Source organism: Balaenoptera musculus, chromosome 12 (genome assembly GCF_009873245.2).
Source record: "Balaenoptera musculus isolate JJ_BM4_2016_0621 chromosome 12, mBalMus1.pri.v3, whole genome shotgun sequence".
NCBI classification, from domain to species: domain Eukaryota; kingdom Metazoa; phylum Chordata; class Mammalia; order Artiodactyla; family Balaenopteridae; genus Balaenoptera; species Balaenoptera musculus.
In genome coordinates, this window is record NC_045796.1 from 83,937,868 (window position 1) to 83,951,195 (window position 13,328).

A 13,328-nucleotide genomic window follows, 5' to 3' on the forward strand; every position below is an offset into this window, starting at 1 on the left:
GTAGCGGGATTGCTGGGTCGTATGGTAGTTCTATTTTCAGTTTTTTAAGGAACCTGATCCATTCTTCTGACTCATTAAGTTTACTGTTGATTCCTTCTGTACAGTTTTCATTTCAGTTATTGTATTCTTCATCTCTGTTTGGTTGTTCTTTATATTTTCTAATTCTTTGTTTAAAACTTCTAATTTCTTGCTTCTAATTTCTTCTCTCCCAAGTTTTTTGATCATTTTTATGATCATTACTCTGAAATCTTTCTTGGGTAAGTGCCTATCTCCACTTCATTTAGTTCTTTTTCTGGGGTTTTATCTTGTTCCTCATCTAGAACATATTCCTGGGCCACCTTGTTTTGTCTAAGTAGCTATTTGTATGTTTATGTATGTGGGAGATTAGATTACGTTTGTCAACCTCGGAGAAGTTGCCCTCTGTAGGAGACATCCTATTCATCCCAGCAGTGCACTCCCCTCTCATCACTCCCCTCTCATCATCATACCATATTTAGAGCTATATGCTCTAGGGGTTCCCCCTAAGAGGGCTGAATGGGTTCTTCTGTGTGGTGGGCTGACTATGTGGGTGACCTAGCAGGCTAGGTTGGCCCCTAGCCCAGTTGGTTGCCAGGCCCTGCCTTGTGCAGATGCTGCTGTTTAGTGGGTCCTGGTCACGAGCCTGCTGGCTGCAGAACCCTCGGAGCCCCTGGACTAGTGCGGGTTCACTGGTGGGCAGAGGCAGGGTCCCAAAGACTCTGGAGCTGTTGCCCACCCACTGGTGGGTGAAGCCAGATCCTGGGGTTAGTTCTGGACTCCTGGCAGGCAGAGCTGGTTCCTGGAGTCTGGCTGCAGGGCTCACAGATCCCAGAGCTCATTTCAGATCTTTGGGTGGAGGTGGGGCGGTTCCTAACATAGTTGAGTATGGGGTGTTGGGTGTCCCAAAGCATGCATTGACCTGCTACGGGGCAGGGCCAGAGCCCAGCTGGTCCCAGGGTAGGGTCTGGCCTGCTGTGGGAAGGCTGGCTCTACAGACTGTGGAACTGTAATTTTCTTGTGTCGGTGTCTGCCCGATTTGGGGTGAAGCTGGTCTAGAGATTTGTGCAGGCTTCCCGGTGGGAAAGGCTGGTGCCTGCCCACTGGTGGGTGGAGCTGGGTCCTGGCCCTCTGGGAAGCAGGGCCAAGTCTAGGGACTGTGGGTTCAGGAAGTATTTAGGCATCTGAAGGGTGGGGCTGTGTCCCTGCCCAGATAGTTGTTTGGCCTGAGGCATCCCAGCACTGGAGTTTACAGGCTGTTAGGTGGGGTTAAGCCTGGGCAATAATGAGCCAAGATGACGGTTGCCAGCAGTAGTGTTCGTGCAGTAGAATGTTCCCCAATATGGCTCCCACCAGGGTCTGTGTCCCCAGGGTGAGCTACAGCCAGCCCCCGCCTCTCCAGGAGACTCTCCAAGACTAGCAGGTAGGTCTGGCCCAGGCTCCTGTTGAATTACTTCTTTTGCCCTGGGTCTTGGTGTGTGTGAGATGCTGTGTGTGGCATTTAAGAGTGAAGTCTATTTCCCCCAGTCCTGTGGGGCTTCCAAAACTAAGTTCTGCTGGCCTTCAAAGCCAGATGCTCTGTGGCTCCTCTTCCTGGTGCTGGACCCCTGGGTTGGGGAGCCCAGCGTGGGACTCAGAATTCTCACTCCTGTGGGAGAAGCTCTGCAATATAATTATTCTCCAGTTTGTGGGTCACCCACCTGGGGGTATGGGACTTGATTATATTGTGAGTCTGCCCCCTCCTACCTGTTTCGTGTTTCCTTCTTTATGTATTTAGTTGTAGAAGATCTTTTCTGGTAGGTTCCATCCAGTCTTTTACTGATGGTTGTTCTACAGATAGTTGTGATTTTGCTGTGCTCCTGAGAGGAGGTGAGCTCAGGGTCTTTCTACTCTGTCATCTCTGCCACTCTCCTGAGATTCCTTCTTGAAAGTTACAGCAAAGCAGACTCTAAAAGGGCCTATACGATAAATCACTATTCTTCTTGTACTTATGTAAATAATCAAGCCAATTTTCATGAGAGTACACTTGTTTTACAAAGAAATTCATCTTCCTTCAATTATCTTTGGTAAAAATGGGGGTGACTGTCTGGGGAAAATTCTGTTTCAGTGAAAGCTGTGACACACCCGCGTGGCTGTTGAACAGTGTCATGTTCACTGACTGGACTTTTTCTCCTCTTCGTAATCTCGTTCCTGCCATTTTGTGCATTTCGTCAATAATTAATACTTCCAGTTTTTCTCCCACCCTCTTGACCTAACGTCACTAAAAACTAAAGCTGCCCTTTTTCTGAATCCCAGCAAGCTGAAGCTGGACGACTTGATACAAAAAAGAAAAAACCAAGGAAATCACAACAGATCATGTATAGACAACCTTCATGCTGGCTGAAGGCCCCTCAGAAATTTCACCATGATACATATCACCTGATGCCATCACCAGAGATAGTCAAATTACCAAAAAAAAAAAAAATATATATATATATATATATATATTAGATCACCACTACCTATCCTCAGTCTACCATCTAAAGATGCTTCAAGCCCAACCTCTAAAAATCTTCTCGACTGACTGCCCTCTGGACTCAAAAATTCAGTTTATAGTTTGTTCTAATCATTAATCTTTTTCTTTTATTTCCATAGACATGCCCCTTATTAAACGACTGTTACTCCTGCTATATTAAGGCCTAATTTAGATATCCCCACCTCACAACTTCCACCTACACCATTGCCTCATGAAATAGGACATAACTGTTTAACTGACTAACCTAGTCTCTGGACCAAGAGACTGATTCCATGAGATACGGGATAATCTACCCACCCAGCTTCTGGGTCCAGCAGTCCCATCTTGGTAAACAAACAGTAGTACATAATCACTTATGTAGTTTAACCTTTAATTATGGAAAATTTGAAACATGTATAAATAGGTCCAATAATATTAGGAACCCCCATGTGTAATATCCTAGCTTCAACTCATGGTCAATCTTGATTCATTGCATTTTGCATGTATAAATGACTCTACAGTGTTTAACATATTTTCACCTGCATTATTTCTTTTGATTCTCATGACAACCGTGAAAGGTAGATTATGTAGTTTTACGGTAAAATCCTATTTCTAACAAATTACCATTTTCACGTAAATGCCAATACTTAAGATAGTGAGGGAAAAAGATATAAAGGATGCTAATATGCCTTATGCATGTTTTATTGTTCTTTTGTGCATCCTAATTCATTAATAAAGAGAAAAGGAGGAACATTGGCATGTTTTATCTTCCGCTATTATTCAAACTAAATGATATTATTTTTCAATAAAATTGTTAGGATAAACTGCCAATTTCTAACTTTCGAGTAAACCACTTTTACTGAATAAACTTGATCCCAACCCATCCTACAAAAATAGAGTTTTACTGAGAAACTACTTCTAATGTCACATTTTGTACGTAATAGCTACAAATGTCTACAATTTTAAGGAAGCATTAAAATTTAGAACAATTCTAAGCCAAAACTGATATTTGAAAAGGATCCAGATGCATGAAAATAAATTAACCAAATGAGCCATTTAATTTGTGGTTTGGATGTCATTTTTCTGACAGTAATCAATGAAACTGTCATGTATCCCTGGAATTCGGGACTATTCGAATTATTTATTTTGACATCATTCTTTCACATAATTGTATCTGATTATTTTATCAGAAAATATGTGTGCTCACACACACGTGGGTATTGATTATCAATACCGTCCCCATTACATTATTATTCCCACATGAGTTAGTTGATTCTTCTTACGACCTGATTTGCATACCCATAATATTATACAGATATTTACAAATACCTAATTGTGTATAGCTTTTTTTCTTGATCTCCTTCTCACTTGACTATCCAGGAAGTTCCAAAATGCTCACGTTAAGGTTGATTTAGTCACACTAGCAGAACTCCGGGCTCAAATGTCAAATGGGATCAGTTCTATACAGAGCACTAATCGGGCTGCAGTCTTTTTGCTGCCGAAGTAACAGTTGCATATTACTCAAGGCAAAATGCAAATGTTTAGTGATTATGCAATATGTTTTTTGTTAACTCCCCAGATGAGGTTTTTTTTTTTTAACCTTTGTTTATTTGAGAACAGCAGCTGAATGCTGAAACACAGTAGCTGATGCCAGCAATCCAAGGCTTCATTAGTACAGAAGAAACAATGCTCACTTTGTTACACAAATAATTAGAGAGATTAGATGAAAATAAACACCAAGAGGATATACAGAAGCTCTGAAGTTAGGTAATCATTTTAATTACTCTAGTGACTTTCACCAACCTTCATTATCAGCTGCAGATCACGTTTAAATTGTTTCATGTAAGAAGATTGTAAACAAATATGGAAAAGTACTACAGCTACCAGTGATTATGCTTCAGAAAAATGACATTTTCTTCATGCTTCCATGTAAAGAAGCTGTTTGCATTCTAGCACCTGATAATTCTCTCAATATTTTTTAAAGCATGATACATTTTTGCACTCGAAAGTGTTTTACCCTGGTTTGGGGCTTCAAATGGACATTCTTAATAATTTTTATAGCTTTATACCTTCGCTCAGATTTGATCATGAAGGATGTGGGTCCACATTTTTGAGGCACTGAATGTAGAACAATGTGGCATATTCAGTTGTTTGAAATAAATGTCACTTGGAATCATGTCACCCTTATTGTGTGACAAGGGCTAACTTGTATTTGGGGAAAGTTGATTTCCTCTTTCTTCCCGTCCCTACCCCACCTCCGGGAAGACTCTACCACACACACCAACACCTTCTCCACAGGTGCGGGTCCTATTTCGAGGCATTGTCATGAGGATCACACAGATCCCCTGGGGTGAGACGTTCCTTTGAGGAAGCGTTAACCTGTGTTTAAATACCATTTATTGACTGACTGCTGCATAATGCCAGCTCCTCTGCAAAACACTTTACCTAACGTATCCTATTTAATCCCTACAAGATTTTGATGAAGTATGTTTTATTAAGTCCATTTTCCAGATGAGGAAACAGGCTTTGAAAAGCTCATTGACTTTCTAAAGTTGCCCAAGCAGCCCAGCTGGGGATCAAACCCTGTTCGACCTGACTCCAAGAAACATGATGCTCCCAGCAGATGACTGGATGAGATAAACCTGGGTGCAAATGCTGACTAAGGGTAATAGAAAAGATGCACGGACCTCCTGGATGTGGGTGTGCTGGTTAAGTGCTGTGTTGTATGACACCTGCGAATCCTGGGCAGCAGTCAAAATCCCAAAATAAATTCCAAAATTTGATTGATTTTGAAAGTGTCTCATCCCTGAACAGTCCTGGTTGCTGGAAAAGAAGCAATTAGGAAATCTGTTTTATGGTACAGAGGGAATAACCAAAAGGTCTCTACTAACGAAGGCTAGTGACGCTTTTAAGAACAAGTCTGTAACCACTCCAACTTCACTGCAGGTAACACACAAGGCATTTCTCTTCAACTACATTTTAAAAAATTCCAACAGGCTGAAAGAGACTTCAGTAATCTTTGCAGGATGGGCAGGTGTGTGTGCTGCTTTCCAGTATTTGAGAAAAGCCGCCACTGAATCCCCTCCCCCACCCTCATCCCTCTGCCTCCCCCAGGATGCTGACCTTGACACCACGGGGCCTGACCGGGACGCGTTTTCCCGAGGTCGTGCTGTTTTCACAGGCCCGTTAAGCTATCCGCGAACACGGGAAGGGGTCTGATGGATTCATTGTGTCCTATGTCTTGGAGGCACTGATCCGCCGATTTAAAGCATGAGCTGTAGGTGATACCGGGAGGTGGAAGAGAAGGTTAGCCCTTGCGAGGGTGGCGGGCGGGGTTAGATCTATAAATGTCACTCTCAGGCTTCAGACTCTGGGCGGGAAGTTAGGGAAATTCACGGACGCGCCAGGGCCTGAGGGCAGGTGGGAGCAACCAGGGCATCCAGGGCAGGGCAGAACCAGATTCCTGGTTCTGAGAAAACCAGCAGCGGCAGAACCGCCGGACAGAGGGGCCTCCGCCCCAGAGCGCTCCCCGCGCGCACACTTAGAGCGCGATCGCAGGGATTTACTTGCGAACGAGCCTGAGTAAGACAGACAGCCGAGGGAAGATGGGCTCAGAAATTATTTATCATAGTCTGGGGGGAAAGGCTTTCCTGCTGCTCTGCGTGCGTGCGAGCACCTCCCCGGGACGTGACTACGAAGCGAGGTACCTCTTCTTTCATCCCGGTCCATCACAGACGGCCAGGGACGTGGACAGTGGGTACGCTAGAAAACATCCGAACCAAGCGCCTACGTTTACTCGTGTCTTCCAGGCACTGTCATGGTTCCCACACGTCACCGTGCGCTCCGTTTGGTTTCGAGTGCACCATGCTTACATCTAGGGGGGCCGGCCCGCCCGGCGGGGCTGTGTCGGGAGAGGCTTCTGCAGGCCGCGCAGAGAAGAAGCCACTTGGCTAGACTCGGGGCATCCGCGTCCCGTTTCCTCTGGGCCAACGCCACCAGCCTCGGAACTTCCTCATCCAGAAAACGAGGTGATTCCACTCCCCAGGCCTTCTCGAAAGGATCGTCGGGCGGGTCAAACGGAATAATTCTGATGTCAGCCAGCTGTGAGGAAATGGGACTCCAAATTAAGGAAGGAAAATAAGTTCAACGTACTCGGCTGGAGTTTTAGGAATTCTCCCGCAATGATCGAACTGCAGTCAGGCAGCAAACGTTCGGATTGATTCTTTCTTCCGGGCCATCTCACAAGCCAAAGACCCGTGTAGGCACCCCTCCGTCTCCCGGGGCTTCTGTTGCTCTCTGCCTTTGGGTGAAAGCGCTTTTTGTCGGCGCTGCGCGGTCCACCCCCGGCACGCGAACCCCGCGGCCAGGCGCCCGAGAAGGCGCCCATCCTTGGCCCTCTCCCGCCTCTCCTCTCCTGTCACTCTCCACCCGAGGTCTCCCGAGTTTTCCGCACGTGCCTGGGTTTTCCTGGCTGGTCTCCAAAGGCCCTGTAGCGTTTCGGGAAGCTACGAGCGCGCGGAGGCGGGCGAGCGAGCATCCATCCCCTGCCCGGGGCCGTGGCGCCCGGGGCGGGGGGGACCCTCCTCCCGCTCCCCACCGGCGGTGCAGCAGCCTCCGGAGCCGGCTGGCCGGGCCCCCTCCCCGCCTCCCCCCGCAGCCCCTCTCGGCCAGTAGCAGCGCTGCTGTCTCCCCCCAGGAGCAGTGGGAGGACGCTGGAGTCCGCAGCGCCCCCGCCCCTCGCTTTTTCTCTCTTTCCTGGCTTTGGGATCTTGCTGCCGGAGCCGGGAGAGCTTCTCCGAGGAGCAGAGCGGAGCGAGGGATCGGAGCGCAGGCTTCCGCTGCGGCGCGCGAGCAGGGCTGGGCGCACGGCATCCCCGGCGTCGCCCTCGGTCCTCGCCGCCGGGGCTGGGATGTGACGAAGGAGAGCCCTCGGCGCCTGCCCCCCACCCTCGAAGGTGCCCCCGGCAGCGCATCGGGGGCCCGCGGCTGGAGTCCCTTTTCCCGCAGCGCCGCGGGACGGCTCCCGGCTCCCACTCTTCGGAAAGAGCGCGGTGGGATCGCCGCCTTCCCGGCGCTCGGCGTAGACTCCGGGGCCGGCAGCGCGCCGCTGGACCGAGTCCCGCTTCCCGCCGACTCCCCGGAGTAGGGGCATCGCCGCCCGCCCTGTAGCCCGAGCTCCTCGGCCCCTGCGCGGATCCCCCAGGCCCGGCTCCGCGCCCCCGCAGCGCCCCGCCACCCACCCCGTGGAGAGCGCGCGGGCCGCGGCTTCCGGAGCGCCGGCGCCGCCGCCGTCCAAACTGCGCGCTGGGGTCCCCCGGCTCGCCCCGGTCCGGGGCGTCCGAGAGGCCGGGGGAGAGCGCGCCATGAAGTCAGTGCTCTTCAGCCGCTTCTTCATCCTCCTGCCCTGGATCCTGATCGTCATCATCATGCTCGACGTGGACACGCGTAGGCCCGCGCCCCCGCTCACCCCGCGCCCCTACCTCTCGCCCTACGCCGGGGGCCGCGGGGCCGCCCGCCTCCCGCTCCGCCGGGGCGGCCCGGGGCGCGGCCGGGAGCAGCGCAACGAGTCGCGGCCGCCGCCGCCGCCGCCGCCCGAGCCGCCGCTGCCCACCATCTATGCCATCACGCCCACCTACAGCCGCCCGGTGCAGAAGGCCGAGCTGACCCGCCTGGCTAACACGTTCCGCCAGGTGGCGCAGCTGCACTGGATCCTGGTGGAGGACGCGGCGGCGCGCAGCGAGCTGGTGAGCCGCTTCCTGGCGCGCGCGGGGCTGCCCAGCACGCACCTGCACGTGCCCACGCCGCGGCGCTACAAGCGGCCCGGGCTGCCGCGCGCCACCGAGCAGCGCAACGCCGGCTTGGCCTGGCTGCGCCAGCGGCACGGGCACCAGCGCGCGCAGCCCGGCGTGCTCTTCTTCGCCGACGACGACAACACCTACAGTCTCGAGCTCTTCCAGGAGGTAGCGGCCGGCGCGCCCCGCCGGGGGGTAGGCGGGCGGGAGGGGCCCCCGCGTGCCGGTCCTGCAGCCGCTGCTCTGGGCAGTGCTCACCTACCCGGTCGCTCACTCGGGACTCCGGGCGCAGAGCTCCACAGCCCCCCGCTGGCCCCGGGGGTGGAGGGGGTGGGAGGACCACTGTGACTCGGGGGGGAGGGGAGTCTGGCGGGGGCTTTGCTGCCCCCCCGCCCCGACACACACACACCGGCCCCACGACTGGGCCGAGGCGGTGGCGCAGGTGTGAGGCGCGGGGATGATTTCGAGGAAGTGGGCTCTGTCCGGCCTGAGGATGGAGCTCCGTGGGGCCGGGCTGCAGGAGAGACCGGGGAGGGACCCAGCGCACTGGGGGCGGGCTCGGTGGTCTCCGAGGCCCTTCCGCGCACACAGGTGTGATTCTGAGTCTAGAACCGTATCGGGAGGACGGTGGAGAAGGAAACTAAAAATCGGCCCACAGACACATTTCTGTCGTACAGTCCGCTGGCACGGAAATGGTTACTAGAGAAAAGCCTGACTTCTAAGGGGTCCTCCTTCTATCTCTTCCCGCACCCCGCAAAGGCCCTGTCTGACTCTAAAGACGACCTCCTTTAAAAGGAAGCCCTCTGGCAACTGAGTTGAGACTGCCCTGCCCTGTGGTTCTGTCTCTCTGCAGTCCGAGGTATCAGCTGGACTGCCCGTTTCCTTTTCCTTACGCTTCTCTAGGACCCTCTTTGGCCACTCTGGCACCGGGCCATTGCATCCTGGTGCTTGCCATGAGGTCCTCGGCGCAGCCCGGCCTGCTGCTGCTGCTGGGATGGCACAGTTTCCCTTGGAGGCTACAGGTGCACAAAGCCATCAGGCACCCGGTTAGAACAGGTGTCAGTCCTTGAGGTTGGTATATTGCCGCCTGAGTGTGTGCGCACGCGCGAGCGTTCTGCAAATGAGGCTGGATTGCGTAGTTTTCACTTTTCTTGTTCCTCGTCCACAAATATAGCGGAAAAAAAATCTTGAGCTTTTTGACATATCGTGGGACTGTTGCCTTCCTCTCCCCCGAATTCCTGACATCCTGCCTCGGAGACGCCATCATCCCTCCCCTTCCGCCAAGTAAACTGGACAATCTGTACGTCTAGAAATCACAAACGTCCCATGCTTCCATCCTGATATCTCAGTTTGGCTTTCATAACCTCAGGACGGAGCTATTCTGTACCTCTCCGGCTTAATTTTTCTGCCTGTGTGGCTTTAAAAATCCATTTCTTAAGGGCAATTGCTGCCTTCATTTCTATTCATCCTCTCCTGCTTCATGAATAAAAGGACCAGTCATCGCTCCCATCTTTTCTTTTCCATGGTTTCGCGATGAAGGGCTTTCTTCACGTGTTCCCCCCCCCCCGAAGAAATCAATAAGCTTGTCATCTATAGTATGGTCTTTATTATAACCAAGATTAGAGATATCATCTGATTTTTTAAGTTGGGTTCTTATTGTGATCCTGTTTGTGTACTCCTGCCCCCAAAAGACGTGGTTTGTATTCTGAAGCAAAGACCCTTACATTTCAGTACACCATCATTTTAAACCCCAAAGTCTTTTTTAAAAATAATATTTATTTATTGCTTATCATATTCTAGTAGGATCTTGGGTTTAGTTTTTTTTTTTAAACATATTTATTGGAGTATAATTGCTTTACAGTGGTGTGTTAGTTTCTGCTTCATAACAAAGTGAATCAGCTATGCATATACATATATCCCCATATCTCTTCCCTCTGGTGTCTCCCTCCCTCCCACCCTCCCTATCCCACCCCTCTAGGTGGTCACAAAGCACCGAGCTGATCTCCCTGTGCTATGCGGCTGCTTCCCACTAGCTATCGTAAACCCCAAAGTCTTTTTTCCTTCTTCTACAACTTGGAAGTTGCCCTACCTGTGAAAATGTGTGGTCTTATGTAAGCAAAATAGTGAACATTATTATTAATTAACCTTTTAAGGAGACGGGCTATGAAGAGCCGTGAGTTTCAGTTTCTTCCAGCTTCTAGCCGGTTGGTGTGAGGTATTGGATTGAATGGAAGAGTTGGCACAGACGGGCAGAGAAACGGCTCAGAATACAGTCTTCCTTTGATGCTTCCCAAACTGAAAGGAAGGCTTGGTGGTGGTGCATATGAAGCAGCAAGAGAAGAATGCAGTAGGTTTTTTTTTTATTGGTCCATGGGGGAGAAAAGAGAGAGAGAAGGTAAAGAAAGAGGTGAGGGTAAGGAGAAAAAAATAGCATTGGCCGAGAGGAAACTATATAGGAAAGAAATGCAAAACTTTCAAGACACTAACGTTTCGTACAGTTGGAAGTAATGAAATATTCAAAATAAGCTTAAGAGCATGTGCAACTGTTATTTAAGGAGAGGTGCCACATATACAAAATACACAAGAGAAGGGATTTTTTAAAAAGCATAATATGCCTGATACACTTAGAATTTAAGTTCTGTAGCTCCTAGAGGTTCCTCCCAGACAGGCATTTTAGGACTAATCCCGTTCTCACCCACCATCCCTCCCCCAACACAGTGTTTTTGGACAAAGCAGGCATATCTCTGTTCACCAGGCATCTATGTTGAGACATGCAGTTTTCTTTTACAGCACATTCTTTTCATGGCAAGCAGGATTGCACTCTCTAAGAAGTCAGATTAGTGGAATTTATGCATCCTTAGTCTTGTGCATTAAGGGGCTGGCCTACTCTCCACCCGTTCTAGGATTAATGATTCCATGCGGATTGCAGTCTAGACAGTGCTCTCTTGGAGAAAAGGTAGGACCAGTTAAAACATCTAAAAACTACAGCTCCTTGGACGGGAGGACAGATGCTGATCAGGGATGCTGTAGGGCCAGGCGTATATCTCAGCCCTTTCTATGGTGTACGCACAAATTCGTTTTTAAGCGATACACAGTACCTAAGGATGTAGGGCCAGGCGTATATCTCAGCCCTTTCTATGGTGTACGCACAAATTGGTTTTTAAGTGATACACAGTACCTAAGGATGTAGGGCCAGGCGTATATCTCAGCCCTTTCTATGGTGTACGCACAAATTCGTTTTTAAGTGATACACAGTACCTAAGGATGTAGGGCCAGGCGTATATCTCAGCCCTTTTCTATGGTGTACGCACAAATTGGTTTTTAAGTGATACACAGTACCTAAGGATGTAGGGCCAGGCGTATATCTCAGCCCTTTCTATGGTGTACGCACAAATTGGTTTTTAAGTGATACACAGTACCTAAGGATGTAGGGCCAGGCGTATATCTCAGCCCTTTCTATGGTGTACGCACAAATTGGTTTTTAAGTGATACACAGTACCTAAGGATGTAGGGCCAGGCGTATATCTCAGCCCTTTCTATGGTGTACGCACAAATTGGTTTTTAAGTGATACACAGTACCTAAGGATGTAGGGCCAGGCGTATATCTCAGCCTTTTCTATGGTGTACGCACAAATTGGTTTTTAAGTGATACACAGTACCTAAGGATGTAGGGCCAGGCGTATATCTCAGCCCTTTTCTATGGTGTACGCACAAATTGGTTTTTAAGTGATACACAGTACCTAAGGATGTAGGGCCAGGCGTATATCTCAGCCCTTTCTATGGTGTACGCACAAATTGGTTTTTAAGTGATACACAGTACCTAAGGATGTAGGGCCAGGCGTATATCTCAGCCCTTTCTATGGTGTACGCACAAATTGGTTTTTAAGTGATACACAGTACCTAAGGATGTAGGGCCAGGCGTATATCTCAGCCCTTTCTATGGTGTACGCACAAATTGGTTTTTAAGTGATACACAGTACCTAAGGATGTAGGGCCAGGCGTATATCTCAGCCTTTTCTATGGTGTACGCACAAATTCGTTTTTAAGTGATACACAGTACCTAAGGATGTAGGGCCAGGCGTATATCTCAGCCCTTTTCTATGGTGTACGCACAAATTGGGTTTTAAGCGATACACAGTACCTAAGGAAAGAGTGTCCTGAGTTAGTCTTCATCTTTTTTTTTTTTTTTTTTTTTTTTTTTTTATGGCTGTGTTGGGTCTTCGTTTCTGTGCGAGGGCTTTCTCTAGTTGCGGCCAGTGGGGGCCACTCTTCATCGCGGTGCGCCGGCCTCTCACTATCGCGGCCTCTCCTGTTGCGGAGCACAGGCTCCAGACGCGCAGGCTCAGTAGTTGTGGCTCACGGGCCCAGTTGCTCCGCGGCATGTGGGATCTTCCCAGACCAGGGCTCGAACCCGTGCCCCCTGCATTGGCAGGCAGATTCTCAACCACTGCGCCACCAGGGAAGCCCAGCCTTCATCTTTTATTCATGGTGCTCCTCATTTCCACGGTTGATGTTAACATAGATAAGATAAAAGGAGGAAAATGAACCACGTACAAATTAACTCACTAAGCATTGGCTGCAAATGAAGGAGAGTAAAAGCTGAAAGGTCTCCAAATTAAATTAAAGGTGCAACAGGCACCCTGTGTACAATTATTCCTCCCTGGTAACTGGAATGGAGCTTTCTTCTCCCATCCAGCTAGCTAATTTTCACGCTCCCCTTTCAACTGAGCTGTGCGACCAGGAAAGATGTATTTGCATCGAACAATCCTACGCTTAATAGCCAAATCCATTTGCAAATGAAGCTGTGTGAATTGGAGCTGCAGAAGCTGGGCTGTCCATTGGAGAAGGAGGTGCCTGGAGTTTTCCACGTTGCCAGTAACTCAACATGGCCTCTTCCTGTGGCCTTGATGGGGGTCTTGCACCGTGGCTCACAGGTAATCCTGCTGCCTGCCGCCTGCACACCCCATCGACATAGCTCTCCGGAAACGCTTATTTGCAAAGGATTTACACGGCTTTCATAAAAACGG

The 13,328-nt window shown here is 49.8% G+C and overlaps 1 protein-coding gene across 1 annotated transcript in view; it reads left to right on the forward strand.

The window, feature by feature from the left end:
- Nucleotides 1-7,784: 7,784 nt before the first annotated feature.
- B3GAT2 (beta-1,3-glucuronyltransferase 2) overlaps nt 7,785-13,328 on the forward strand; it is a 78,095-nt gene continuing 72,551 nt past the window's right edge. The window contains exon 1 of the mRNA XM_036871270.1: nt 7,785-8,469. Coding sequence (XP_036727165.1) covers nt 7,873-8,469 — 597 coding nt within the window. The 5' untranslated portion in view covers nt 7,785-7,872. The remainder of the gene's footprint in view (nt 8,470-13,328) is intronic.